At 44.6% G+C, this 27,966-nt stretch overlaps 3 protein-coding genes across 7 annotated transcripts; 1 reads left to right on the top strand and 2 right to left on the bottom strand.

Moving 5' to 3' along the window:
• Window position 1: 1 nt before the first annotated feature.
• On the bottom strand, window positions 2-11,590 carry sf3b1 (splicing factor 3b, subunit 1). 5 transcript variants are annotated; one of them, XM_062403048.1, is made up of 24 exons: window positions 11,464-11,590; window positions 9,913-10,085; window positions 9,515-9,616; window positions 9,286-9,400; window positions 7,012-7,091; window positions 6,707-6,901; window positions 6,105-6,567; window positions 5,852-5,973; window positions 5,562-5,759; window positions 5,358-5,459; window positions 4,988-5,167; window positions 4,827-4,913; window positions 4,225-4,495; window positions 3,773-3,918; window positions 3,517-3,663; window positions 2,973-3,098; window positions 2,626-2,847; window positions 2,355-2,537; window positions 2,150-2,261; window positions 1,925-2,045; window positions 1,712-1,843; window positions 1,327-1,599; window positions 988-1,204; window positions 2-612 (listed from the first exon to the last, which is right to left on the bottom strand). In XM_062403048.1, the coding sequence occupies exons 1-24, from the start codon at window positions 11,489-11,491 to the stop codon at window positions 454-456; spliced, it is 3,954 nt and encodes a 1,317-aa protein (XP_062259032.1). In that variant the 5' UTR covers window positions 11,492-11,590; the 3' UTR covers window positions 2-453. The 5 variants fall into 5 exon arrangements, 4 of the variants coding, with proteins under 4 accessions (XP_062259032.1, XP_062259033.1, XP_062259034.1 ...); XM_062403049.1 differs by lacking the exons at window positions 9,286-9,400; window positions 9,515-9,616; window positions 9,913-10,085; window positions 11,464-11,590 and adding an exon at window positions 7,441-9,260; XR_009924043.1 differs by lacking the exons at window positions 2-612; window positions 988-1,204; window positions 1,327-1,599; ... (13 more) ...; window positions 5,852-5,973; window positions 6,105-6,567 and adding an exon at window positions 7,441-7,495 and having other exon boundaries at window positions 6,840-6,901.
• Window positions 11,591-12,762: 1,172 nt separating this feature from the next.
• On the top strand, window positions 12,763-20,735 carry coq10b (coenzyme Q10B). The gene is made up of 5 exons (XM_062402531.1): window positions 12,763-12,915; window positions 15,392-15,547; window positions 17,195-17,387; window positions 17,542-17,643; window positions 18,512-20,735. Exons 1-5 carry the CDS (start codon window positions 12,833-12,835, stop codon window positions 18,677-18,679), a joined length of 702 nt encoding a protein of 233 aa, XP_062258515.1. The 5' UTR covers window positions 12,763-12,832; the 3' UTR covers window positions 18,680-20,735.
• Window positions 20,736-21,623: 888 nt separating this feature from the next.
• hspd1 (heat shock 60 protein 1) lies at window positions 21,624-27,517 on the bottom strand. Its single transcript, XM_062402925.1, has 11 exons — window positions 27,414-27,517; window positions 25,619-25,794; window positions 24,800-25,135; window positions 24,614-24,709; window positions 24,439-24,532; window positions 24,185-24,353; window positions 23,976-24,075; window positions 23,486-23,731; window positions 23,218-23,392; window positions 22,927-23,105; window positions 21,624-22,796 (listed from the first exon to the last, which is right to left on the bottom strand). Exons 2-11 carry the CDS (start codon window positions 25,790-25,792, stop codon window positions 22,638-22,640), a joined length of 1,728 nt encoding a protein of 575 aa, XP_062258909.1. The 5' UTR covers window positions 25,793-25,794; window positions 27,414-27,517; the 3' UTR covers window positions 21,624-22,637.
• Between the last annotated feature and the right edge of the window lie 449 nt (window positions 27,518-27,966).

The following is a 27,966-nucleotide window of genomic DNA, read 5'->3' as shown; positions in this document are numbered from 1 at the left end:
ATCAGATTTTTATACACAAACATTTTATTTAGGTTAAATAAAGCAACAACCTAATAAGAACAGAGGTGTGAAACTTGGACTGGGTGTGTACAGCTGATACAGAAGACTAGCGATACACAAGCAACAAAAATAATCAAAAGTATTTAAAACATCATCGTGACGGCGCTGCGTCCTTCAGGCAAGGCTCAACTGACCCCGAGCATTCCTCACAGGGAAAATAAAAAAAAACAATACACAGACTCGACAAAGTTCCTTCTTTCATTTCCCCATATTCCCTATTTTCACTGTTGTTTTTCCAGGATCATTTAAGTGGCAATCAGGACGTGGACTTTCTACTTCAGCCCCCGGGAAAGACCAACATAAAGCTGCTGAATTAAAACCAACTCGGATTTAAACCGAGACGACGATAGAGTTGAGGGAGGAGAGAAAACCAGAGAGCGCATCAATTTGTATTTACAAGACATATTCGAGCTCGTAGCGGACGAAGATGTTTTTCTCGTCGTTGTAGACTTGTGGGTAGTGCGCGATGAGGGCGTCCTGTGAGCCGATGTAGATCGAGTTGTAGATCTTCCAGTAGACGTCTCTCACCTTCCTCGCTGGATGGAACAAACCCTGGAGAAAACACAACAGTAGATTTAATACAAGACAACGTTCAGACAACCCAAAGTCACTTCACAGATACACCACTTCAGTTTACAGCACCAAGACATTTAATATATTCTAAATAATTGTCCTTTCATTTATCAAAACACTTAATTTATCTGGTTCAAGCTTCATCAATGTTGTGATTTGAGGTTTTTCTCTTTTACTTCAGTGAAATTTAAAGTTTTTGGAACACAAGTTGAACAAAACATCTCAGAACAACTTCCCCATTGCTCTGCTAAAGTTTCAGATATTTTAAGGACTGAAAAGATAAATCCCTAATCACATATTGTGACAGAATCCTTATTTAATAGTTTATTTTTTGAAACATTATTAAAAACCCACCTGTAAGCAGTACTGCAACATGCGGCAGGGACCGATGGCGACCCTCAGCCCCTCCAGGGCGCCCATGACGGCCTGGATCACGTGAGGCGACGTCTCGAACACATTGGGCCACACGTAGTTGAGGAGGTGGTTCAGCGAGTCTTCACAGCCAAACCCGTAGACGCCCAGAGACATGTGCTGGACCACAGCGCTCGCCGTCTGCCGGTGGACCAAGTCTCTGCAGGACGACAGAGACACAGAGTCAGGTAACTTTACTGGTAACAGCAAGTAAACTACTCAAAGAACACTGATACAACTAACGTGAGCAGAGGAAACACAAATCCTCGTTTTCTATCTCACCTGTCCATGAGTGCGTCCTCCAGCAGTGGCGTGACGGCGTAGATGTAGTCCTTGCCCATCTCTCCGATGTACTCGAACAGGAAGGAGAGGGACTTGAGCACGCCGTTCTGCACATTGAGCTCGGGCACGCGGTATTCGTTCATGAGTGCAGGCAGCACCGTGAAGGGCGAGCAGGTCTCAGCGACGATGGCGATGGCCACGGTTGTGCAGACTCTGTTCTGACGCTCCTGCACCTTCAGGTTATTGAGCAGAGTCGCCAAGACGTCGTGGGGACTGAGAGGAGACAGGAGGACAAAGATCGGGTTAGGACCAGAGAACCTCAAGAGTGACAAATACACAGGTTGGGTGTTTTCTGAGGATCCTGATGAGGAGCTGGTCGACTCACCCGATGGCTTTGGCTATGTAGCCGAACGTGTTGACGGTGGCTCTGCGGATGGCCTTCTTGTGAGCCTTCAGCAGCTCCAGCAGCTCAAAACAGATCCTCATCCACTCCCTGGCCGACACGTACTCAGCACCCCTACAAAAAATAACACGCATGAGAAGTTTGTCCCACTTTCCACCACCGCCACTTGTTTAGATGAGGGTTTATTGTACTGACCTGTCAGCGATCCTGCCCACCAGGTCGATGCAGTTCTCCTGCACCTTCTCGTGCCTGTTCTTCAGGATGGGAGTCAGACGAGGAAGCAGGTCTTTGATTGGTGGAGTCATCTTGTGCATACCTGAGGAGAGAGGGAAACGATTCATTAGCTTATCACCTTCGTTTTCTGAAATCTGAATTTCCTGCAGAGAAAACCAGGGTTGTGTATAAAGTAAGCTGACGTACCAATAACATTCACGATGGCCTTCAGTGCTCCCAGGATGCTGCCCAGCACCTCGGGGTACTCCTCTCCCAGGTACTCGTACAGCACCACACCCAAGTGACCCATCAGCTTCTCCTGCAGTGGCAGAACATGAACAGATGCATCAGTTTCTAAGTCAAGTTAAAAGTTTACGTCTTTGAATCTGTGTGTCAAGTCTTCACATCGTACCTCCTGACAGGTCTTCATGACCACAGCCGTACGGGAGATCAAGTCAGCGGCCTGCTGGCGGACTTTGGCCGACTTGTTGTTCAAACGCCACAGCACCGTACCGCAGATCTGAGGAAGGTAGGGCTTCACCCGCTTCCCGAGGGCGTTCACCACGGTGCCGAAGCCGTTCAGCATCACAGAGTCCTGAGGGAAACAGAAGGGATGAAATGAATAACAGAAAAGATCCTGTCGAGATAAAGGTCCTGTCGTGGAAACCCTAGACTCCTCTCACCTCTGTCGTCTGCTCCTGGAAGGCGTACAGGATGCCGTCGATCAGCTGCTCCTCCAGCTTGTGGTCGATGTCAGCAGCACCAAGGTTGCCCATGATCTTTTCAATGGTCTCCATCACCATTTTTCTGTACTGCTCGGCCTCGTCCTTCAGGTCGTCCACGATGCGAGAAATGATTTCTGCTGCTCCCACTTTGTTGGCCAACTCCACCGTGGTGTCCACCAACTGTTGGGAGAGAGAAACAGTTTGAAACCTTAATATGAGAATCCTTATGTAATTAAACCCTTCAAATACTGATGTAAATTCCAGGTGTGAACGGGGACTGGGCTTGAGCGTCTGTGTTTGCTGACCTGTCTGTAGTTTCGTCTGTCCAGAGCCATCCTGTGCTGCCAGAAGTGCTTGAAAAACGGAGGCAGGATCTCGGTCTTGATGTAGTTGGCTTCCACACCATCAGTGCCACAACATTGCTTCACCACCTGTCAGACAAGAACACAAGCGGCGGTTAGAGAAGGAGAAGATCAGAGTTTCCACCTTTTTTAAACCAGGTAAAATGAGGACACAACCAACCAGGGCTTCTATGTTTATCTACACACTTATTACAGTAGCAGGTTGTTAAAGTGCTGAAAAGGTGTTAAACAAACAGGGGGCTGATAAAATGCACCTTCGGACCACAGGTCAGATAAGTCCAGGTTTGTAAATGTAACCAACGGTTGCAGAGTGAGAACAAAGGCGACATTGATGTCAGCTCTGCTAATTCTCGTGTTGGTGTTATTATAGCGAAGTACTAGCCCTGAAGCAGCCACGAGGAGGCTGAACAGGCGAGAATGAATCGCAGGACGAAACCAAACTGAGCATCACACCCAGATATAATATATTCCTTTATCCTGTCTTTACCTTGAGCACAATCTTTTTCATCTCCTCATCAGGGGACTGGAACTCCCTGATCAGGATCAACATCACCTCTCTGGTGTAGTAGTTTGCGTACTCAGCGTCCATCAGTGGGATCAGGTAGCCAATAGCTTTGAGGAAAGCAGCCAGACCCTGGTGACGTAGAGGAAAAGAAATGTGAATGCAAACTTATTTCACTGGATGTGGATGAAAACTGAAAACAGTTCATACCTTCATAATTTTTATTATTTTGACTTCTCACCTTTCCTCTGTGCTGTCTGATACCCTTCCAGAGCGGCTTGAGGACGGAGTCGAATGACTCGATACCGTAGGGAGTAGCAGCTTCTGCAAGAGCAGCTATGGCCAGAGCACTGATGGTCCTCACCTTCTGCTGCTCATCCACCAGACCTGTGGACACAGTTAACACCAGTGAGCCCATTTGATCCCACACACAGTGATGGTGTCTGGTGAAATGTTATTAACTGTGTCTGCTGGTTTCAAGCACATGTTACCCATTTAATAAATGCATTTGAGAGGATTAAAATGACGACCTGTACATTATAAAATACATTTTAACCAGTCCTTTAAAAACACATTTGAAAGTTCTCATACTATCTGGGATCAATCAAATTTAGTTTGACAAAAAAAGTCGTCACTGAAAACCTTAACTGAATTTGGTATTTTGAAAATTATAACCACAAAGACTTGACTGACCGTGTTCAATAATCTCCACCAAGCTGCGGAGGTGGGGCAGGATAGCACAGCCCATGAGAATGGCGATCTGCTGCACGATCTTGATGCCCGTGTGTCGAGCCTGCCAGGACTTCTTGCTTTTACACACAGCTTTGAGGAAGGGCAGCAGAGAGGGGATACCGAGGGCAGAGGCCACCACAGCGAAGGCTCTGGCCGTTGTGTTTCTGACGTACTCGTCCATGTTGTCGATATCAGGACGCATCGTGGAGATCATCGTCGCCAAACCAGCAGCCTGGGACAGAGAGGAGGACACACGTCAAAAATCTGAGACATACATTCAGATGAGGGCAGAGACATGAAGACAAACCAAGAATCCATTCAATGTTAGTGCGGATCTGGATTTCTTTCATATCTATGGACTCAACAACACATTTCTGTCACTGATGTGATTGTATCCAACGGGTGCAGGGTGAGAACAGAAGGGAATAAATGTCCGATCTGCTGGTTCTCGTGTTGGAATCAATTTAGCGAAGGACTAGCCCTGATGTGACCACAGACTGGTCATGCAGGCGAGAATATTTCGCAGGACCCAGACAAACAGAATTTATGAATCTTAATGTTACCTTTGCCAAGTTAGAGATGATTTCTCTGCCTTCTACTCTGGCGTAGTAGTCTTCATCAATCAGCAGCGGCTCGATCACCACCAGGATCTGAACACAAGAAGACAGTTAGTTTCTCAGACACAACTCACTTAACTGATCGCATGTCTTGTCAGCGAGCTTACCTTGTGCACGTACGGCCGGACCAGGTCATCCAGCTTGTATAGAATACGGTCAATGACCTTAACCAGCAGATGGCGCTCCTGGTCCTCCAGCGTGGGCGACATGAGCAGCGGCAGGATCTGGTTGAACAGGGGGCCCGCTCCAAACTCACGAGCCTTATCGGTGATCTGACGCAGAGCAGCCTGAAAAGAGGAGGGGGTCGGTCAGTCAGACGCTCAGTTGAAACAGATCTGATGGTTTTTATTTTATGCTGTTACAAGTCTCTGTTGAGCATTTATGATGAGAGGAAATTAACAGTCGAGATTTTTGACTCTTCTTGGATGGTTTAAAAAAGGTGGAGTAGGAATTAATTTGAGTCAGGAAGTGACCAACCTTTCTCATGGGTGGTGTTCCATTTTTAATTTTCAGCAACAGCTTCATGATCTTCCTTTCCTTCTGCTCCTCCGGGGTCAGCGTGGACTCGTCCACCTCCACCTAACACAAAGAAACGCGCCAGACATTGAATATCGGACAGGGAACATGTTCTATGTTTATTTTAATTTATGAAGTTTGATGCATGTCTTTGTCTATGCTCACCAGCAATTTGTCAAAGTACTGGATGTCATCGGGTTTGAGGAAGGGGAGGTTTCCTGAGGGCTGGTCATTCATCTGTTTCGTGGTGCGGTCCTCCACCTGCATGTGGAAACCTGTCATGCCTCCAATAGGAGTGGGTGTGGCTGACAGCTTGCGGGCCGGAGTACGAATTGGCACATAACCTGCTGGAGGAGGCAAGACCTGTGGAAAAGCAAAATCATCCGTCAGTACTGCCAAGTCATTTTATATTACATAAAGTAATTATTTTGTGAGGTATTTAAATGAGTATGGACCTTGTATCCCTCTGGAAACATGGCATCCAGCTCCTCGTCTGTGAGGGGCCGGTTCCTTTCATCGATTTCCCTCTCCCACCTCCACGCCTGCAGCTGCTCTGGGGTCATGCTCATCATGTGACCTGAAGAAAACAGAAGCGGATACAGACTCAAAAACATGTGACAACAAAAGGGGCATGAGGATCCATGGGAGTAATTCATGATTGACCCTGAAAAACAAGTAAATATGACAAAATGAGGGTATAATTCAAACCTGGTGTTGGGGTAGCCATGTTCATAGCTGGTGTTCCAATGGGAGTCTTCCCAGGGGTGAGGAGAGGTGTTGAGGATCCCATCTGACTGGCGGGCGTTTCATCCCACCTAGACTTCCTCTTACTGGCCCCTGGAGTTGGAGTCTCGCCCACAGACTCGTCTCCTCTGTCTGTTCGTGGGGTCTCAGCCCAGCCGCTCCCATGACCCGGAGTCTCTCTTTCTGTCTTTGGTGTTTCGTCCCAACGGTTTTTACGAACGCTACCGGTGGCTCCACCGTGGCCAGGTGTGGCGTGGCCGGGGGTGTCCCTGCCAGGGGTGGCAGCGCCTGAGGGTGTGTGGCTTGGAGTGGGGTCCCACATACGGGTGCTGGGAGTGGCCCCTGGGGTTTCACTGCCTTTAGGGCGGCCAGGTGTTTCATCCCATCGGGTGCTTGAGGGGGTGTGTGCGGGGGTGTGTCCTGGAGTCTTCAGGGGACAAAGCAAAGAAAGATTAGAAACAGAGTGAAAAAATGCACATCATCTACATAGTCTCATATAACTGGATTCCAGCAAGTTACACAGTAATGCACTGATAAGGCTCTAAATCAAGCAACAAGCGATTCACCTCAGCACCGGTGTCGGCCTGGTCCCAGCTGGACATCTTTTTGGGTGTAGTATTAGTAGTAGGGGTTTGGTCAGCTGTCTGGTCCCAGCGACGCTTGCGCTTTACGGCTGCTGCTGCAGCGGCGGCAGCAGACCCGTTCACAACTTTCAGGTCCCCTGTCTTGGCCTTCTCTGCCATCTGCAGACGAATCTCTCTCTGTTGGTAAAAAGGCACAAACATCAGGATAATGAAACAGCGGAGCTGCGACAAAGCACAGGGCAGGTTTGCAGTAGGTGAATAAATGAAAGAAACATCAGGATGGTTACCTCCTCTTTGGACAAGTTCTGCTCCAACATGACGTCCACGTACGACCTGACCTGCATCTTGGGATCCGGTGTTTTGCCCCCTGCGCGAAAGAGCACCAACAAGAACAAAGGAAACTCATCAGTTCACACTCCAGGGACCCAAGTTATTACATCACAGCAAGAACAAACACAGCCAGCTAACCCTGACTCTTAACCAACAGATAAACTATGTTCCACTTTTTTTAAACAGTTGATTCACAAAACAAAGACCTACTGAATTACATACAAATATACATTTGCCTTTCTAAAATACAGTCATATCATTCTAATGAAAAACAAGCAGATACATAGAGAGAAGAGCTGTGGTTGTGGTGTTTTCTTTAAGTGGATTAAGAAGTTATAGCCATCACTGATGCAGGGGTCCTGGGCTGTGCTCTTCAGAATACGTACACTTTCAGTGCCAAGGGTCCTTCTGCAGTCAGACTTCAACCGGCAGAAAAGAAGCCTAGAAAATTTCTCTTTACCATTAGTAACACTTTGGAAAAGGGTTTGAACTCACACACAACAGAATACCACCTGTGTTGCATTGATTTATGGCACTCAAAAAAGCAAAGCATCTTCTTGGGGCATAACCTTAAAACTAGAAACTTTATGCGAGACCCTTTGGTCCAGATACTAGCAGCTAAAAATGAAGTGAGGTTACACCATGGAATGAAACTACCACAGTACTATCAAATCGAAGAATCTACTTTTGCATTTATGTAAAAATGAGAAAATAATAACTCAAGCCCAGATGTCGTATAACAGGCCTTTGTCAGTGACTCAGAGTGGCACTGAATCATCACACATTTAGATGTGGACTTCTTTTTCAGGACAAACTGATCAAATCAAAAGGCAAATATAATCCTTCAAATATTTGGGCAGCAATTTTCTACTGTGAATGCATGGGCTAGATAAGCTTCATAATTTTTGGATGTTGATGCGCCAAATTGAAAAACTAAAGAGTCTCTCTGGGTAGAGGTTTGTTGTGGCTGGGCTGCATCTGATTCCCCTCAAAGGCCCCAAACAAGCAGCCAGTGGACCCTGACCAATCTGACAAGTTCACAGCTCTCTGTGTTCCCCATAACCTACACAGGAGGAGTTGCTGCACCCTTAACAGAGTGCAGTACAGGACTGGCAAAGCAGTACTGCTGTAGGAGAGAAATTAAGGACAGTTAGTATGGGCCTGTGGAATTGTGGTACACAATTTTTCTTGATAACATATTTCTATTTTACAGAGAGAGTTGTAAAATAAAAATATCTTTACATGACAACTTTGTACAAAGAGCTCTCTCTACATGCAGGCTTCACATGAGCCCTACCTACGAACCTGAGACTTTCAGGCCATTTAAGCTCATACTGTCAGCCGAAGCAAGAATTAATGATAATGATAACTAGCTGACCTATAAGTATTTGTTTTACACAATACTGAAAATCTAGCATGTTCTTACTCCATTTTAAGGAATATATTACATTTAGCTAGGTCTTGAATTTAGGATTCCAATTCTGGAAGAAAAGCTGACAACTCTTGATAAGCAGTGTCCTGTTACTGCGAGAGATGCAACTTATAGACCAGACAAAGGCACTGGGAGGACAAATGAGATCAGATTTGCCTTTTTTTTTAATACAACTGACTCTGGACTGACTACGCCTATTTCTCTTGTCTGTCAGCTCGGTCTAACCCTCAAACTTCCTCCTCCTGCACAGCTTCCCATTGCTGACGCTAACATGGGATTGTTAACCCTTCGACTCACACACAACCTATCTGCGACCCATGTGCGTTAGGAAAATTGCCATGTTGAAAAACATTGAGCACCTAACCACCTCTCCCACTGAACAGCATGGTAACCCTACAGTAGGTTTTGCTTTATTCTACTGAACACACCGGGGTAGAACTTGTATTTTGCACAAACGGACGACAACAATTTCTCCCCAAACGAAAATATTGAAGACAAACTACGAGACCATGCGGACATTTCTTGCTAAGTTGCAAGTTGATGCGTATGAAGATCATATATTAGGAAGAAAAGGTAAAATGACAACAAAACAAGAATTCCCTGTGCCACACAGGATTGACCACAGGGAAGGCATTGAGTCTGGGCAGCAAGTTATTGCACTGTGGTTCGAAGGGTTGAACAGCAAAACTAGAGTGTAAAACCATTGGTAATCATGGGGGGGGGGTCACAAAAAGTCAACCATTGAAAGGGGACAACACGGGGAATGATTAATGAAAAACAATAAAATAGCTAAATTTACCGTCTGCAAAAGGGTCGAGACGCTCCGGAGAGATGATCATCTGTCGGCGCCGGGCTTTGTACTCGTCCTCACGCTCTGCGATCTTTTGTGGACGATGCTCTGCGAACGGGTCGTACTGCAAAACGAAGTTAGGAGACAGAGTAGAATTATAGTTTCATAAGATTTTTCTAAAGTTGCCTTAACTGGGTGAAATACATCAATATTTGAGAGACATCCAATAAACACATACTTGCTCGTCTGACTGAGGAATGGCATTGAGTATTGCGACAGGTGCATGGTACCCTGGCTTCTTCTGTCCCAACAAGCTTGTTGACGTGTCCTCTTCATCATCCTGAGGAAAGAAAGAGAAAAGGAGTCTAGTCAAATCTCACCAAAACGGCAAGACTCTCCTAGCTCACAAGCAACAGACACAGGGGAGCAATCAAGCCCCAGGAAACAAGTGGAACTACAACAGAGCTTATATAACAATATAAAACCAGTTTTATATTGAGAGACTCACTGACTTGGTCACATTATTGAAAAGTGCAAAATGCCTAAGTGTCTTTCGCAGTTCTGACAAACTACCATCAAACTTTAATAAGCACACAGGGAAGCTAGTATCAATGCTCTGGGTAAGGGAACACTTACATCCTCCTGTTCATTGGCAGCGATGGAGGTGACGTATCCATCGAAGCGACTGTCCTCGCCTCCATAGATCTCCTGGTCAAAGAAGCCAGTGGAAACAAGGCCTACTCCCTTCTCTCCTTCCTCCAGCAGGGTGGCCTTCATCCCCTGGATCTCCAGGATCTGGGCCTCGATATCTAAAAGGAAAATGGACACAAAAAAGTGAGAAACTATAAAATTACAAAAACCACTCCCTGTGGAAAAATGTGTACGGGGAACATAACACAATGGGTCATTTAATAGGAAATGAGAAATCTCGCAAACACACATTTGAATTGAGGGGGAAATGTGTGAATCATTTTCTATAGTTTTCCTCCTAAGACAAATGAAACCGTTAATTAGAGAAAGGCCTGTTTGTTTTCTACAGTTGTTCAACCGACTGTCCAACGGCAGCTGCCGCTTCCTTCCATGTTAGTGACTTTTGCCATATGTTGCACCACAAGGAGAAGCCGTAACATCCGAGTGTGGGGTTTGCTTTAAAATCACTTGAATGCACTTTGGTGCTTCTCATCCAGACTTTGTACCGTTTGACATGATTCTCGCACAGATGGTGGAAGAGGTTGTTTGTGTTCCGGTCTGTTGGGAGAAACCCTTCGCTGGTTTCCTTGGCTGATCAGAGTCCTTCTGGATTAATTATTGCTAAACATCACTGAGGCTTGAATACATATTTCACCTTTGAAACATCAAATGAATCTAGGACTGACACTATGGAGATATAACAGCCTCGTGTTTTAAGTTATCAAACTGTGACGCCACGGTCACACCATGTGACGAACACACAAGATTTGAGGCAGATTTAATTTGCATTTTGATAAAATGACCCTGATCGGATTTGCTCCAGGAGGGGGTCGTTAAAATACACAATGTGTAAAATGGAGTCGATTTCAAGTTGAACTACATCACCGTGGAGTGTAAAACAATCTAAAGCCCATAATATGAACCCTATGTTTCATTAATGACACCATAGAAGGGCCGGCCCCGTATAGACGAGATATAGATTGTATAAAACTCGCATCCTGGTCCACGTCGACCAAACGAAATCATTAACCAGTTCCCGGTTTGTGAAACAAGGGACGCGGCTGCTAGCTGTAGCTCCGTGTGTACGTGTGGGGGACGTCGTGGTGCTAATCTAGATTCACCGGGACCAGAAAATAAATTCCACCAAACTGTGTGAAATGTGATTCATCCAACGCTGGATGTGCAGTAGAATATGCGTTTGAGAATAATTAACATTAGTTAGAAGTCAGATATTCTCAATTTTGACGATAAAGACGTTAAGCCGTTGTAGAGGGGGAGCTAACGGCTGCTAACAAGCTAGCACCCAGCGCCATTATCTCAGGGTCCGCGTTGTGTCGCATCACGGCCCGAAGATTATCACGTTAAAACACAACATGTGAACCCGCTAGCTACCGGTTCAGACACCGGAACGTGAACAGTAACAGTTCGTGATTCATCTATGAATGAAAACTTCTGCAAAAATATGCTGTTTGTGTTTAATTCTTTAAGGAAATTTACCTTCGTGGGTTTTGGCGATCTTCGCCATTTTGGTGGTGGATGATGGAGCCCACGACCGGAAGTGTGTCCCTTCTTCTTCTCCGTCTTCCTCTTCTTCTGGGCTTTATTGGCGGTTGACGATTTGGCGCATTACTGCCACCAGCCGGTATGGAGTGTCTTATATTTATATTAAAACACCTTTATTACCTATTATACCTTCAATAATATGTATTTATCTGAGAAAATAATTTATTATTCGATTACACAGTTTGTAGGATATCTCTTAGATCAAAAGATACTTTAATCTCGCCATGGTTTACAATTATCCGCCTTATCTGTCCTCTATCCACATGTGTTCATCTGTATTTCAGTCCTTCTACTGAATTTTTTGTTTTACAGAAATAAAACTAAAAATATACTCAGCCCAACTCCCTGCTCTGATATGTTCACACTCAAAATCACACAGTGGAAAGAATGAGAGTAGTGCAAATAGAAATAGTGCAAAAATGGATTATGAAGAGCACAAATACTTCACGTCTAGTACAGTTATCCACAGGATGTAGTAAATAGCAGTTAAAGTGTGCAGCAGTTGTAGTATAAAATAAATATTTACAGAAAAAACTGTCTTGCATCTTGCATTTCACTTTTTACTTCACTTTTTAAATGTTTTATCTATTATATATATATTTCATTTAGATATGTTAATGTCTAAATAAATGTTACTTTGTATAAATATTATAAAAAGGGAGTAAATAAGAAGTAAGTAGTGAGTAAATATATATTGTTTCTTTTTATTGCTTTTTCTTATGTGTGTTGTATTTATTGTGTTTTTATGTTTTTATGTTTCTATGTTTGCTCTGGTTATCGTATGCACCAATAACCAGAGCAAATTCCTTGTAGGTGTAAAATACAGTATAGCATAGTTGTGAGTACATACATAGTGAATCTTATTTTAGGTGAAGTATCCCTTTAATGGATCTTGTTTATAATACAGTATAGTACAGTATAGTTTAGCGCAGTATAGTACAGTATGGTATGGTATAGTTCAGTATAGTACAGCATAGTATTATAGTATAGTTTAGTATAGTATAGAATGGTAAAGAATAGTATATAGTACAGCATAGTGAACTATCCCTTTAAACCGCTGCAACCTGAGCCAACATCTCGTGACATTCCTGCGCGTCCTCGTGCATGAACGCGCCTGGCACAGACGTCAACAGCAACCTCTGTGACGGGGGGGAAGAACCGACCAATGGGAAACGCTTAGTGAGGATGCATTATCCAATGGGAGGCCGAGATCGGGGCGGGTACGTGAGAGAGGGCGGGTCTAGCTGACCAAGGAGCTGCTGTCAGGAGAGAGAAGAAGAAGAAGAGGAGGAAGAAGAGGAAGATGGCGAGAGGAGGCCTGAGGAGAGTCGCTCAGTGTCTGAGGCAGTCCGTGAGCAGAGACGTTCAGAGCAGGACCCACGTCAGGTAAAGATCTCAAACTCTCCACCGATCCACGATCTGCCTGGAAAGTGTCAGAAGGTTCGGATCCCATCAGAACTGCTCGAGCTGAAGTCGATGGAAACTTCAGAAGTCAGAGTTTTATTCAGGATAAGAACCAGAACCAGCTGGTGACATGTTCACGTGACACCAGCTCACATGCTAACGCTTTAAAAAAAACACCTTGACTGTTAGAACTTTTGAAGAAGGCTTCACGGGAGAAGTTATAAATACTTTAAACAAGTGGTGACACGCTTTATTATGAATGTATTCATCCACAGCTGTTTCTCCAGATACTGAAAGCGAACGTGGTTCAACTCTGAGCACGTTCACTTTCAGTTTGAGATCAGGTCCTCCTCCACCTGGTTGTGTTCTCTGTTTCTATATTACACACAGATGTGTGTCGGTTCCTCCCTCGTTGAACAAAACACGTAACTTAACACGAGCCAACACTTACAACCCACTGTATTAAACGGCTATAAACAGTTAATCTGCTTTCTATAAAAAGTTTCACAACAAACTTAAATGTAACTAAAAGTGTTTCTGAAGTCTGTTGTGTACACAGTTAACTAACAATGAGCTGTAATAACATAAACAAACAGAGGTAATTAATGTTAATTAATACTTTAAATGATACTGTTCATAAATGCAGCTTCCCACTTTTATTGAAGTATAACTTCCAGGGTCTTTTTACGTGTTTTTTAATATATTTATCAACAGCTATTACTTCTGATGTGGTCACTCGTGATTGGATAACAAGATAATGAAAAATAATGTGGTAAAAAACAGCTGTAATAATATGAATGCACTCAGTGTGCAGTTTATTAGGTACAGCTACACCTTGATTCAAGACCATGACCATGTTCCCAGTGCTGCTGGTGAGTTACAGTCGAACCATCATAATTAGTTAATATGTCACAAAGCTTTTTGATCCATTAAGAGCTGTTTCCTCTGAGGTTTGAAATCCTGCAGAGGAGGTGGCTCTTTCATGCCAGCTCACAGGGGACAGTTAGACCATTCTGCTGGTTCTCTCCCGAGGGGGAACTCCACTGAAGTCCAGGTTCACCTCTGGCACAATGTTCAGTAGGTGGCACATGGCCTGTAGGTGGTTCTCAGGGAAAAGGGAGATGGTCTGCACTGGGGGGTGAAAGAGTTTCCTCATGAAACTTGTCTGAGCTTGTAACATTCAGATTGAAAGGCCCTTTGTGTCACATGCTGGCTCTGCCCTGCGTCTGTATCGTGTTGGGGTCAGACCTCGTGCACACTGTCCTCTGAGGGAGGATTTCTCAACCGTACTGTAACTACACACCAGAGAGGGCCAGCCAGTTTTAGGTCCCTGCCATGTGTCAGCTGTATCAGGTTTCAGGCTGTAGTGAATTTATTTTCTTTGGGGAGTTCTGCAGACCTGTGATGGAACAGGAATTCAACTTAACACATTATGAGAAGCACACAATCGGTTTCATGTAGAACACAAAGGATTTAACGGTTTGACCATGATTTGAGCTTAAAACAGACTCTCGTATCTGTGTTTATGACATGCACGACATAAATACTTATTTTACAGAATAAACAATGCAGAAAATATCTATTTATGTTCACATTTGACCCAAAAAAGTGTTTTCTTTCCTATTCCTTGTTGTTTATAACGTTTATGGCTAAACACAAAAATATCCAGCCTCAATTATATTTCTGTAACATAAGGGTTCGATAACGACATCTAAGAAATCAGTGGCAGTTGTATTCCCCCCCAACATATCAGATGAATCGGTGATATACCGCGGTGACACTGTGTGCTTCCAAACCGTCGGCTGCCAGGGACACTGTGGGTCACAGGTGTCGTGGGTCACAGCCAGAACTCAGCAGGATGCTTCTGTCACGAGCAGCGTGACTCGAGTTGGTTCATGAACTTCAGTGACCCGTCCCGGATTAACGAGTCCTTCCATTCGTGGTGTCAGGGAGGAACTGACTCAGGATTGGTCTGTTAATCAGTTAGTCGAGTGTCCGTCCAGTTGCTCCAGCAAAGTGGTGGTTTGTCTTCCAGGACTCAGTTTGTCAGGACCTTAGTAAAAGAGATTCTCAGTTGGACATCAGCTAATAAGCAGGTTGAGTGTTTCATGTGGTTGTGATACAGTGAAGTCATTATTATCAATAATCTAAATCTGCAGCTTCTCCCACAGGCCGAACAGAGGCCCACACATATAGAAGTGAAGGCAGACAGGAAGTCAAACAGGGCAGAGTGAGTCCCGGTGGTTTGAGACCCAGACTGTATTTATTAAAGATCTAATGTCTCCAGTGATCGGTGTAAATGTCCCGACCGTGTTCTGTTCTCGTTTCCAGACATTTCATGTTCTCCTGTTTTATATGAATGACAAAAGCTGAAGAAGTGTTGTATGTATAAACTGCATCGTGTGTCTGATCCCTCCAACACCACTTTCCTGACCCTGCTGGTTTGTGTTGGGACCAGGTATCTGTCGTCATGTGGGATCCTGATGACACGGGTGCCCCCCCTCCTGAGTGCGGCCAAGTCGGGGCGTGGCGTCGTGCTGCCGGCCCGCAGCTTCTTCAACCTGGCTGACTCCTTCTCCAAGAAGAAGGAGTACTCCGAGAGACGCATCATCGGGTGAGTCCTGTTTCAGTTAGACTTGGTGTTAGTGCTCAGAGTTCTGACCACAGCTCGTCACTGGAGACACATTCTGCTGCAGCTTGTGAAGAGCTTTCCACTCGTGGTCACATCCCCTGGGACGGATTCTCACACCAGGTCTGACATTGACCCGACAGGACTTTTGTCATATGGTCTCAAACGGTTGTTTTTTTAGATTTGTTCTCTTGATATATCATCTGTGGCTGCGGATCAGGAAATTGATCTGGTGGAGCTGCTGGTGGACTGACCACAAGTCAGGTGGTTCGATCCCTGGCTCCTCCAGACCACATATCAAAGTGGTCGTGGGCACTGAACCTTAAATTACACCTGTGTGTGAACGTCGTGGGATTGAGAACCAAGATGGTTCTCTGTAAGCAGGACGTTGTGTTATCTTACTGTGACTCTGTGACTTTGTTACTGTGCGACTCAGAGAACTCACTCTGACGTGTCACCTTAACGCTTGATGGTGATGGTGGGCATGCCTGATGCTTCCCACTGGCACCACTGATATAGCAACAACAACAACAACACGCCCACCATCAGCAACCAATCAAACATTGTCATCTTTCCTGCTCCCTCATTCGAAGGGAACCGCCTCACACTTATAAACACGTACATGTGTGGGCTTTGTCCTTATCCACAGAGTGTCTTGCTGCAACATTTGCATATTACTGAAGGAAAGATCAATAGTAAAAATTATTTAAATATACTTTTGTACAAAACGAGGGAGGAGGAATTAGTTCCTTATCGCTGGCGTCTATCTTCTCATTCCATGAATCTCTGTCTGAGGAGCTCATATTTCATCATCTCATTACCTTCACACGTGGCACATGTATTTTTAAGGGTCCAAGGAAAGGCGGTATTGGATTTGGTGCCATTTATGATATATAATAATAATAATGTACTTTGACTAAACAGGCGATAAGCTTTCATTAGAGGCAAAACAATTCCCAGCAGCACATTCCAAACAGGCAGGTTTACAATGGGCTCTGCACCAGTACAGATAATTCTATTTTTGCATAGAACAAGGGCGGAGGATTCTGTTCCTCATCGTTACACTAATCCTTCAAAGAGCAGTTTGAACAGAAGGAGTCATTATATTGAGCCTAAACCATTCACACCGGATTATAGTGAACTTTGCTTGTAACAATAAAAACTGTTTATTGACAACGCATAGTCACAAAATAACACAAACTAAAATCCTATCTTCAGACATGAGTTCACGTTCTGAGCGGCGCTGCCTCCACCAGCTGAGACCTGACGTGTGTGTCTCCGTGTGACGCACTGAGTGTCCTCCTCTTCCATAGAGAGGTCATAATCACTAAATCTGCTGGTATAAATAGACGCAAGCTATTTCCCCTCAACTGGACTGATGCACTTACACAACACCAGTCGTATAATCTGTCTCTCATTCACTACATCTTGTCTTCATCTAGTTTCTCCTCTCTTTCTGTCTGTTCGTTTGTGACCCAGTTGAACACTTCACCGGGTCGTGAGTCGTGTCAGTCTTGTTTGGTGTCATGTCACAGGCGCTGACCTTCCTCTGCTTCCTGACGTGCAGCTCTGCATGTTGGTATTTGCACAGTGGCCCCTAACGACTCGTTCCTCTCGTCCTTCACTCCTCAGGTATTCCATGCAGGAGATATATGAAGTGGTGGCCGGTGTGGAAAACTACCGCCTCTTTGTTCCCTGGTGTAAGAAATCTGACGTGGTGTTTCGGCGATCTGGTTTCTGCAAGGCCAAACTCAGCGTGGGCTTTCCTCCTGTGGTGGAGAACTACAACTCTCTTGTGACTACAGTACGCCCCCACCTGGTCAAGGTAGGGCACTGCCTCCCAGCCCACGTCAGCTAAACGATCCTGAACTTATCTCTCTTCTTGTTGAGGCCTGTTCAGATTCAGTGATCAAAGTCCGATTCACCAAACGCTTGGACTAACGTTCTGGTTCCTGAATGTGTTTTTTGTTTCCTGTCAGGCGTCCTGTTCAGACGGGAAACTCTTCAACCACTTGGAGACGGTTTGGCGCTTCAGCCCTGGACTCCCGGGGTACCCTCGTACCTGCACCGTGGACTTTGGTGTAAGTAGAAGCTCGTGCTGCAGAAGTCAAACCTGCAAACAGATTTATGAGAGTCTTAAAACAGAAGGGGTGGGTGAAAAAATTGGATCAAGACTTGAACATTTCTCTATTTTTTATTCATATTAAGGAATAAAGAAGATCTAATGATGATCATGATGAGTCGCTCGTATTTTTGGAGACACAATCGTTTTAAGTTGAGAATCAATCAGAATCAGAATGAACAGTTTGTCAAAGTTTCCTCGAAAAAGAGGGAGAGGTCGTGGTTTGACCTTTTCTCTGTAGCTGCTTTCAGGTATTTACTAAACTCCACATAATCTCCTGAAATGATAACGAGGGGCTGTATGTTAGAACCCAAAGGTCTGAGTCAGAGGCTCCAGACATTCTCCGCAGATTCTCCTGCCAGCTCCCAAGTAAAAACTCTGGATATTGTCAGAGTGAGCCATCAGCGGGGGATAATCTGGAGGATTGGCTGTGAGCGAGGGGGCGTGTTTGTTGTGTTTCCAACACGAGACAGGCGCAAAACTAAACAAAAGAAAAATAATACAAATATCTCAGGATGAAAAAGAGGAGAAGACATGAAGATGTAAACTCCAAAAGTCAACGAGGAAAAACATGTGATTTCCGCCGAGGAATTTATTTGTTCTGCCTGTGTTAATATGTGAAAGAGAGACTCTGGAGAAACTCTGGATCCCTTTGTCCAGACAGTCTCTGGAGTTCATATCCTCATCTGTGATCCTGTGTCGGTTCTTCCTCGTGCCAGAGTTGGCGTCTGTGCAGCTGCAGGTGTTGTGTTTCTGTGTCGACCCTCTGATGTGTGACCAGTGTGAAATTCAGCTGCTAACTTTATCCTCTCCTCTGCTTCTCTCAGATCTCCTTCGAGTTTCGTTCCCTCATCCACTCCCAGCTCGCTCACGTCTTCTTCGACCAGGTGGTGAAGCAGATGGTGTCTGCGTTCGAACTCCGCGCCTCCAAGGTATACGGCGCCGAGACGCCCATCCCCCGCGAGCTCATGTTCCACGAGGTTCACCACACGTAGCGACGCCCCCAAAAGGCAAACACAGATATCCGATGCCAACGCCAGAGAGGATGAGGGAGGAGAAGGTGTTAGTGAAAGTTGCAGTGCCTTTCTCACAGCTACGACCAAGTTCATTCCCAACTGTTTCATATCTGATATAAGTGACACGGCTCCGGCTCCGAGCTTTCACCTTCACGCTCAACACTTCATTCAGTGAGTTCCACCTTCTGAGAAGAATCTGAGTTCTCAGGTTGTGAGCGTGAAGGTGAAACCACAGCAGCTCTGTCATCACATCTGGAAACACCAGTCGTTCACTTCACAGCTCTGACTGACTGGTTTACCTGAGCTACAGCTGCAGGAGTATTCCATCTCAAAGCTGCTGCATCAGTTCATCTTCTTAAATAATGTTTCACCACATTAGAGACAAATCGATTTATACTTGAAAGATTTAGAAGTGGCACATTTCCCACAGTTTTATCGAGAATCAACCAGTCAGACAATTATTCTGCAACTGTTTTAATAATTGATTTAATTCATGTCAAACATATTTCTGGTTCCAGCTTGATTTTCCTTCTCAGATATGAGATTAAAGTGAATATTTTAAGCTTTTAGACCAAGCTGAACGCGTGACTATGCACCTGTGGGAAGCTTGAATGGACCTGTGTCAATACTTTCCGATATATTAATGGAAAAATTGAGAAACTCATTTACAGATAATGGAAGCTATCCTTCCTTTAACTGTGGTGACTCTGTGGTTACAGCCGTGCAGCTCGTTACGACCCATTCACAAACCTTTCATTCAGATTCCAGTTCACATGGGTCCTCATGTCTGGATCATGTGACCGTCAGGGGTCGTCCCACAGGAGGAAGGTCAAAGGTTAAAGTCTTCTGATGATGTGATGACACAAGCAGCAGCTGTAGTTGGTATTAGACATCTTTCAAAATAAAAGACTTAATAATTGTCAAATAACATCATGTCACGTTATCAAGGTATAAAAACAACTGACAGGGCCCAAGTCTGGTTTAACCACCACAGACAATCACATGATGAGAATATGTAGTAAGAATAAAGAGCAGAAAACAGGTGAGACACAGTCACTGGACGTTTTGTTTAAAGAGGACGAGCAGGAGGACGTGTCTGATCTGTACACCATCAGAAACACAAACCTGCTCTGGGAGCTAAACTTTTATTTAGAGGATTGCTTATTGTTCTCGATATTATGCTCATGTTATTGATAAGAGAGCGATGCTGGACATGAGAGCTGCTGAATTATACAGCAAAGGGTGTTTTATTTCTTCTTCAGTGTGCAAAATGAGCTGTGTGTTATTTTAAATGCAGCTACGCAAACATGTTAAACCAACTGTCGATGTAAAGGACACAAAACCGTCCGACGACACAGAGACACCGGCCTGGATTTATTAAACACCAAGATAAGATGTTGTTTTCTGAACGTGAACAACGAGACACATTACACTAGAGATCACATGATTGATCACATGACATGATCCCAGCCTGTCATAGATACATCCTAAAATACATTTTTCACGTCTAATATAAACATTCATGGGGAAAATTTTCAATGACAATGCAAAAATTCTAATACAATTAAAACACTTAAATGACTCTATTCTTACAATACTAGGTACAGGAAACAGAGGCTGTCATTGAACTCCCGGCAGATGGGTTTAGATGTCTTCTCTAAACCCATCTGGAGAATTTAGTTTTTGTTTTTAACATTAAGGATTAGAAGCATAAATTAGGAATCTCTGCTTTGGTCCAGCGTGTCGGTCCAGATCCAGACGGAGAGGTTTAATAGATCCAGGTCGGACGTGGTTTCACTGAGGTCACCTGCCCTGAACCCACGTCTCTCACAGACTGGAAGCATATTTATCTCTATTTTTAAACAATATACTTGTATTTATTACTTAAGTTTAAAGTGTAAATATTGGTATTGATAAGACGTATATAAACACTGCTTTTAAAGGGACTTGGTATGTGTTCTGGGGAAAGTTGAATGTTAAGAGACAGATTTACCAGCTGCATGATTTATAAAGTATTTTTTCTAAAAAAGAAAAACCCTGACTGATGTGTATTTTGTTTGTGAGTGTGTTTGTTGGAGAGGGGGGGGGGGGGGGTCGTAATCTAAACAAGAGTCACCTCCTCCGGCAGAACAGAAATAGTTTGAGCATGTGAGCGGTAAGAATAGAAGTAATGGACGGTTTGAAGCGTGGCTGCGGTTAAAGTCAAGTCCTTAAGGTTTCAAATGTCACGGCCTAGAACAGTTCTATTTGACCTTTGACCTTGGACCTGCGTCACTGAAGCAACGTCAAAGGTTATTTATTTCCAGAAAAAAGTAATGTGGATCACTGGAGCTAAAAATACATCCTGCTGGTAGTAAATGACTCCTTTCATTATTCTATTAATCATATCCAGGTATTTCTTTCATTGCACTCAAAGATTAAGAGCAGCTGCAGATCTGTATAATTTCTCATGATTTTCATCTGTTGATATATAATTGTAATGTTAACATTTTTGTTTTTATAGTTTCTAAGTTATACTGGCTGAAGATCCTGTAATTTGATCACAAGCTCCACTGATACACTTCTTTTCCACAACTATTAGTCAAGATGGACTTTGAGTCTCATCTTTTCAGAAAACACTAACTTCTCTATAACTGGTAAATATCTACAGCTGGTGAAGATCTTGTAGGAAAGCTCCAGATCTGCCACAACCTGGACATTGTGTTCTGTCCACAGCTGTCTCATCTTAAAAGATCAAGTTGAACTTTATCTTTTAACCAGATTAATGCTGTGCCGTCAAACTGCTCGTAAAAATAGAAACGTCCACATGAAGACAGGCCGAACTTTATCTTTGAGGATCACAAATGATTGAAAGCTCCAGAACAGCCACTAAATGGACCTTATGCCTCAGCTACTGTTTCCAAGAAAGAAGCTGAATAAACAATTTAACATCAGAACTGAATTTATTAAATAAGAAAAAAGATTCACCATTAACCAACGTCTACATCGTACAAAACAGAATGATACCAGCTATTCGCTGTAATAATGTACTCATGTTGAACTACAGCGCCCCCTACTGAGATTTCTATGGAGTAAACTGTAGTTTTCTGTGAGTTGAGATGAGTGAACGCAGTCAGCGTTTAAACAGCAAGGCGACGCCACAGGTTTTCATATCGTAACCGAGAACTCAAACATCCTCCACATTCACACGTGAGCTGTAAAATATATCGTCTGCAACTTGAAACATGAAAACGAGAAAGATTCAAGGATCATCAGGCGTCTGCGTAAACATTTAGATTTGACAGATTTTGAAACCGGCTCCCGGTGACACTGTAGGCACTCGTCATCGAATCGTGTTCAAGAACAAGGGGATTGATTTTTGTCACTTCACAGACACAGAAAACGTCGAGGCGCTGTAAGAAAACTGGTTTAATTAAATCAAAAGACAGATTTGAACCCACATCATCATTATCTGAGGAGAAACAAAAACATTAGATATTTATGTAAAAAAAGAGAATTAACAAAAATGCTACAAAGACAAAAGAATAACTGACAGACATTCCTAGCTAAGCTTCTTCTCATTCAGGCCCTGCTCGGTTTGCATGGGATACGTTTACTGTGGTAGCTTCTTCTTGGGACGTTTGACTTCTCAGAGAACAGCAGTGTGAACATGTGACATGATGAACGATGAGTTTGACGGTTCAGGTGGTTTTAACTCGATGGCGTCTCCTCCTCCCGACTCAGACGGATCCTCCAGAAACCGGACTGAGAGGCAGGAGGCAGAGTTGAATACGGGGGGAGGGGGGGGCACTCCGACATACTCATGGCCAGTCAGTGTGGGCAGAGCTCGCTGGAGGTGGTTGCAGGTTCTCGGGAGGATTTTGTTTTTCTGTTCCTCAGCCACCTCCAGCTCCGCTCTGCCCGTAGAGTCTGTACAGCGGCAGGCGGGGGAGTCGGATTAGAAACCCATGCCTCCTCCCATGCCGCCCATTCCACCCATGCCTCCCATACCACCAGGCATCTCCTTCTCCTCTTTGGGAAGCTCCGTGACGACGGCCTCGGCGGTGGCGAGCAGAGAAGCCACGCCCGCAGCGTCCATCAGCGCCGTCCTCACCACCTGCAGAGACGGAGGACACCGGGTGAGTCACAGGGTTTTATACTTCTATCATTCTTTATGTTCACAACACAAGTTCAGTCCCATCTGTTCACACATGGGACTGAACTAGAACCGACTGGCTGCTCTCTACCTTGGTGGGGTCGATGATGCCCTTCTCCACCATGTTGACGTACTCTCCCAACATGGCGTCGTAGCCGATCTCATCTGATGACTGGAGGATCTTCTCCACCACCAGGGAACCCTCCACGCCGGCGTTCTTAGCGATGGTCATGGCGGGGATACGCAGCGCCCTCCTGATGATGTCCACACCTGATGGAAGGAAAGGAAGCAGATTAGTGGAAAGGTTTTTCACCAAAGTAAAATCAATGTTATCTTTTCAGGCTGGTTTCACTCTGGTTAACTCTGCGTGTGTTTCACTGACCGATCTTCTGGTCGGAGTTGGCGGTTTTGATGCCATCCAGACACGGGATGCAGCGCAGCAGAGCGCAGCCTCCACCGGGGACGATCCCCTCCTCCACAGCCGCCCGGGTGGCGTTCAGAGCGTCGGTCACACGATCCTTCTTCTCGTTCACCTCCACATCACTCGTTCCTCCGATCTGAAACAGGAGCAAAAGGTATCACCACTTGTTTTCTGGAGAACACCAGGCAGTCGTCCTCTCGTCCCGTGTGAAGGTCTGATGGAGACGCACCTTGAGCACAGCGACTCCGTCGGACAGCTTGGCGAGCCTCTCGTTCAGCTTCTCCTTCTCGTAGTCGCTCTCGGTGCTTTCCAGCTGCTCCAGGATCTCCGCTGCACGTTTATCAACCTCCGCGGCGCTGCCGCCGCCCTTCAGCAGCAACGTGTCGTCTTTGGTGATCTGCACCTCACCGACTTTTCCGAAGTCGTGAGCCTGGATGTCCTCGAGGGCCAGACCCAGAGACTCATCCCCGAACACCTGCAGAGGAGAAGATAAATAAATTTAATAAATACACCTGAACTTCCTGTTTTACTCTGAAAAGAAGGTGGACATTTAATTCTAAGAAGCTTTTTAACAATTCAGCTTCTTTAGTCTCCAACTGTAGAACTAATGTTACAGTCTATAAGGGGGAACAAAAATATTCAAGATCTTTCTAAGAAATTTCAGCTTAAAAATATTAAAACTTTTATAGGGGAGTTAACTTCAGTAAGAGTTGACTTACGGTGCCCCCAGTGGCGACGGCCATATCCCTCAGCTGGTTCTTCCTGTTGTCTCCGAAGCCCGGAGCTTTGACAGCGACCACCTGAAGCCCAACCTTCAGCCTGCAATCAAGATGTGGACATTTCAATGCTTCAGTTTCTCACTCTATTCAGTGAAATATGAGCAGACAGCTGACCTCCTAACTGGGATCAGTAAACAAACAGGACGAACCTGTTGAGGACCAAGGTGCTGAGAGCCTCTCCATCCACATCCTCAGCTATAATAACCAGTGGCTTGCGGTGCTGGTTGGCGAGCTCCAGAGCTGGAACGATGCTCTGGACGGTGGAGATCTTCTTCTCGCTCAGCAGCAGGTAGGCGTCCTGGAACTCGCACTTCTGACCTGAGGGAACGGAGATGGTGTTTGTTACCGAGTCGGATGCAATGAATTATAATATAAACACAGCTGACAGTCGGAGAGTCTTTACCTTTGGGAGAGTTGATGAAATACGGGGAAATGTAGCCGCGGTCAAACTTCATCCCCTCGATGATCTCCAGCTCATCGTGCAGCGTCTTCCCGTCCTGAGACCACACATCACATTATTATTTTCAGCCTTTGACTGATCTAACGTCAAGTCTTTTTAAACCAGTCAGGAAACTCACCTTGACAGTGATGACTCCCTTGCGGCCGACTTTCTTCATGGCATTGGAGATGATGGTACCGATCTCCACGTCTCCATTGGCTGAGATTGTGGCGACCTGAAGGAGAAAAATTCATTTTAAAACCTGAGCGAGTAGAGAAAGCTGCTGAACGCCACTGACCCGCCATCACATGTTCAGATAGAGCACCTGTGCGATCTCCTCTGGCGTGGTCACCGGCCTGGAGAGCGCCTTCAGCTCGCTGATGACGGTTTCCACGGCCATCATGACTCCACGGCGGATCTCCACGGGGTTGGCTCCTTTGCTGATGCAGTCGAAGCCCTCCTTGGCGATGGCGCGGGCCAGCACTGTGGCGGTGGTGGTGCCGTCACCGGCCTCCTCGTTGGTGTTGTTGGCCACATCCTGCACCAGCTTGGCCCCGATGTTCTTGTACTTGTCCTTCAGGTCGATGCTCTTGGCCACAGTCACGCCGTCCTTGGTGACCTTGGGGCTTCCCCAGCTCTGCTCGATGATGACATTACGACCCTGAAACGCAGGAACAAGGAGGTGAGATAAAAGAGTCTTGGTCACATCTTCAATGACCAAAGTTTGATGGGAAACCAGTAGAGACAATATAGACATTTATTCTTATGTCACAAAAGTATGAAAGATAAATGAAAAACCAGTTAAGATAATAAGCAATAACATGTTTTACCAGCTGTATGAATTAACTGACTTTGATTTAAATGCTATGACTTGTAATGAAAATGAATCACCCAAGTTTGTTTAATTAATAAAGTCAGAGATCTACAAAATAATAGAAGGGATTTTTTTTGGTTGATAAAAACCTTCCAGGACTTAACCTTCCACCTTGCAGCAGATTAGACATTTTAAATTAGATTTAACACTTTAAAACATTTTAATAGTTTTGTTTTTTAGCTCACTGACGATGCTTCACACGACCTGAACTGAACACAGAGCTTCAAGACTTAAAAACCTTGAATCAAAAATAACAGAAGCTCACTTCACCTTTGGACCCATGGTGACGGCCACAGTGTCAGCCAGCAGGTCGACCCCCTGCAGCATGAGGGCGCGAGCGTCGGCGCCGAACTTCACCTCCTTGGCGTAGCCTCGTGTGAGGTGAGGGGCCAGGGCCCGGCACACAGGCCTCACCTGCTTCATGACTGTTGGTAGACGAAACATCTCTACGGAGAGAGAGAGAGGACACAGGACAGGGGTTAATCATCAAATCTGAGAAGTAGTTTTTCTTTTATCCTGAAAGTTCACAGAAAATTCAGAGTGGAGCTAAATAATGATTATCTATGATAGGTGTACTCTGCCCCTGGTGGTCAGCAGTGGAACAACGTCCCACCTACCAGTGAATCAATGAGATGGAGAAACACTGTCCCAGAATGACCTTGCACTTACAGCACAATGGAGGTGTTGTACTCACCGGTTTATTATCCAGATATTTAATAAGCTGCTTAGCAAATTAATGTCAGGATAAATAGAAACATGGTAGATCTTCAAAATGATACAGTAATAATGTAGCGTAAACCAACAGGAAAAATTGAATCTGGCAGTTTTCCTTAAAGCCCCTCAGGAAAAACTCATCTGCCCGGAAACTAAATCTCCACATTCTCTACCTGACAAACGCTTTTTAGATCAACTGATCTGTCGTTCAAACAAATAAGAGCAACAACAAACGATATTTAAATAGATATTATTCAGGCTCTTCTTGTTTGTAGAGAAGTGCAGCTGGAATGTTTAAAGAGGGGCGTGTTCAGAAACATAATGTAATTTATTTAAATGAAGCACTGCAACTTTTCTCTGTGTCATGTGATAAGAGCCTGGACATTTTACAGCAGTGGAATGTTGATTTTTAATTTTCTTTACAATTTTGTCAATAAACTGGTTAATCTGGAAAATAAGAGAATATAATCTGTAATGAAAATAAACAATGTGGAAAGTTTTCCTGTTACTCAATTAAAAAGAGAACACATGTTGATTGATGACATGCTGACCGTCATTGAAACACATTTCCCTTTTGATTATCTGAATGTTTTACAGCTTCTGGAGAGTGGATTTCTCTACGTTCACTGTTCCATTGATATAATTGTTCATTTTGAAGGTTGATCTGATTAGATAGTTAATTCAGAGAGTTTATCTAATAAAACAGACCTGGTTTGAATGGTAGAACTGACGAGACTCACTTCATCTTATCAGTAATAAGAACTTTAAGCTGTAATCTTCTGGATCAGCTCATAGAAATGAACGATCACAGCAAATACACTTAAACAGATAAATATAATAATCCCCAAACCCACTTCCTGGTGAACCCACGTGTGTTCGTGAGGTCGCCACTCACAAGGTCAAATTGCAGACGCACGCGCCTCGTCATCCCCGATCAGATCCCCTGATTATAAAACTCACTGATCAATAACCCCCCCACGTGCCTCTTAATGAAGACAACTCTGGACATCACTGTTATAGTGATGAATATTAATAACAGTCTTTGGTTGGAACTGGTCTCCAGCTGCTCGTCGGTCTGACGAACATCACAAACCGGATTCCATTGATTCTAAACGTCGCGTTAGCTTTGAATTCAGTTCAAACAGAGACACTCGGACATTTTAACCGACTTGTCCTTGTGGCTCACGATGATGAATTCTCTCCTCTGCGACATTAGAGCCGAACACTCATCGTCGTTTTCGCGGAGACTGCGTGAAAACTGCGTGAAATCTGCGGTAACGTGCGGAGCTAGCCACGAGCTGAACAATGCTGCGGTGATTAGAAGGTGTTTGAAGGAGATGTCAGGACTTACTTGAGGTGTGTGGATGCTGGAGCTGCGACAGGACTCTGTGATATAACCGCAGCAGGGAGGACAGGAGCGTGTGAGACAGGCAGGACTGCACATGGTCCAGCACATCCGGGGATTTTACCGGCACACCCCGCCCCCTGAATAACCAACAATCTGCCTCAAATATCTCTGTTTTATCAGATGTTTATATCTCACTTCGGTCTTTATAGTGTTAATTTATCTTTTATTGAGTTTGATGTTGATTTAATTTCTGTAAACGATTCTTTAAATGGTGTTTAAACTCGTTTTATTTAGTTTATGCTCGTTCCGGGGCGGCCGCTTCCAGAATTTTCTCTCGTTCCATTGGAGGGTACAAAAAGGTCAAAGTTGATATTGTGCAACATTGCCCCAACTTTAAACGATTACAAAAGACAAAAATCCCTCAATTAATACTGTTTTAAACCTTGTTGTGAATGCTTTCATGCATTTTGATAAAATGTAATTGTTTAAATGTGGATTTCTCCACTTTATGCTTATTTTCGTGTATTTCTATTCAGGCAGAGAAACGGTGGCCTCG

Source organism: Platichthys flesus, chromosome 13 (genome assembly GCF_949316205.1).
Source record: "Platichthys flesus chromosome 13, fPlaFle2.1, whole genome shotgun sequence".
NCBI classification, from domain to species: Eukaryota; Metazoa; Chordata; class Actinopteri; order Pleuronectiformes; family Pleuronectidae; genus Platichthys; species Platichthys flesus.
The sequence above is the reverse complement of the archived record's forward strand: the minus strand, read 5'-3'. Positions and strand labels throughout refer to the sequence as shown.

Excerpts from the sequence above, each read along its gene's own strand:
- coq10b (XM_062402531.1), top strand. The coding sequence starts at position 12,833 with ATGGCGAGAGGAGGCCTGAGGAGAGTCGCTCAGTGTCTGAGGCAGTCC. Across the intron at positions 12,916-15,391 it reads CAGAGCAGGACCCACGTCAG|GTATCTGTCGTCATGTGGGA; the intron begins GTAAAGATCTCA and ends TGTTGGGACCAG. Across the intron at positions 17,388-17,541 it reads TACGCCCCCACCTGGTCAAG|GCGTCCTGTTCAGACGGGAA; the intron begins GTAGGGCACTGC and ends GTTTCCTGTCAG.
- sf3b1 (XM_062403048.1), bottom strand. The coding sequence starts at position 11,491 with ATGGCGAAGATCGCCAAAACCCACGAAG. Across the intron at positions 6,902-7,011 it reads AGAACTTGTCCAAAGAGGAG|AGAGAGATTCGTCTGCAGAT; the intron begins GTAACCATCCTG and ends TTTTACCAACAG. Across the intron at positions 3,919-4,224 it reads GGTGGAGATTATTGAACACG|GTCTGGTGGATGAGCAGCAG; the intron begins GTCAGTCAAGTC and ends CTGTGTCCACAG.
- hspd1 (XM_062402925.1), bottom strand. The coding sequence starts at position 25,792 with ATGTTTCGTCTACCAACAGTCATGAAGCAGGTGAGGCCTGTGTGCCGG. Across the intron at positions 23,732-23,975 it reads CCGTCGCCACTGGGGGCACC|GTGTTCGGGGATGAGTCTCT; the intron begins GTAAGTCAACTC and ends TCTCCTCTGCAG. Across the intron at positions 22,797-22,926 it reads GCATCATCGACCCCACCAAG|GTGGTGAGGACGGCGCTGAT; the intron begins GTAGAGAGCAGC and ends CCGTCTCTGCAG.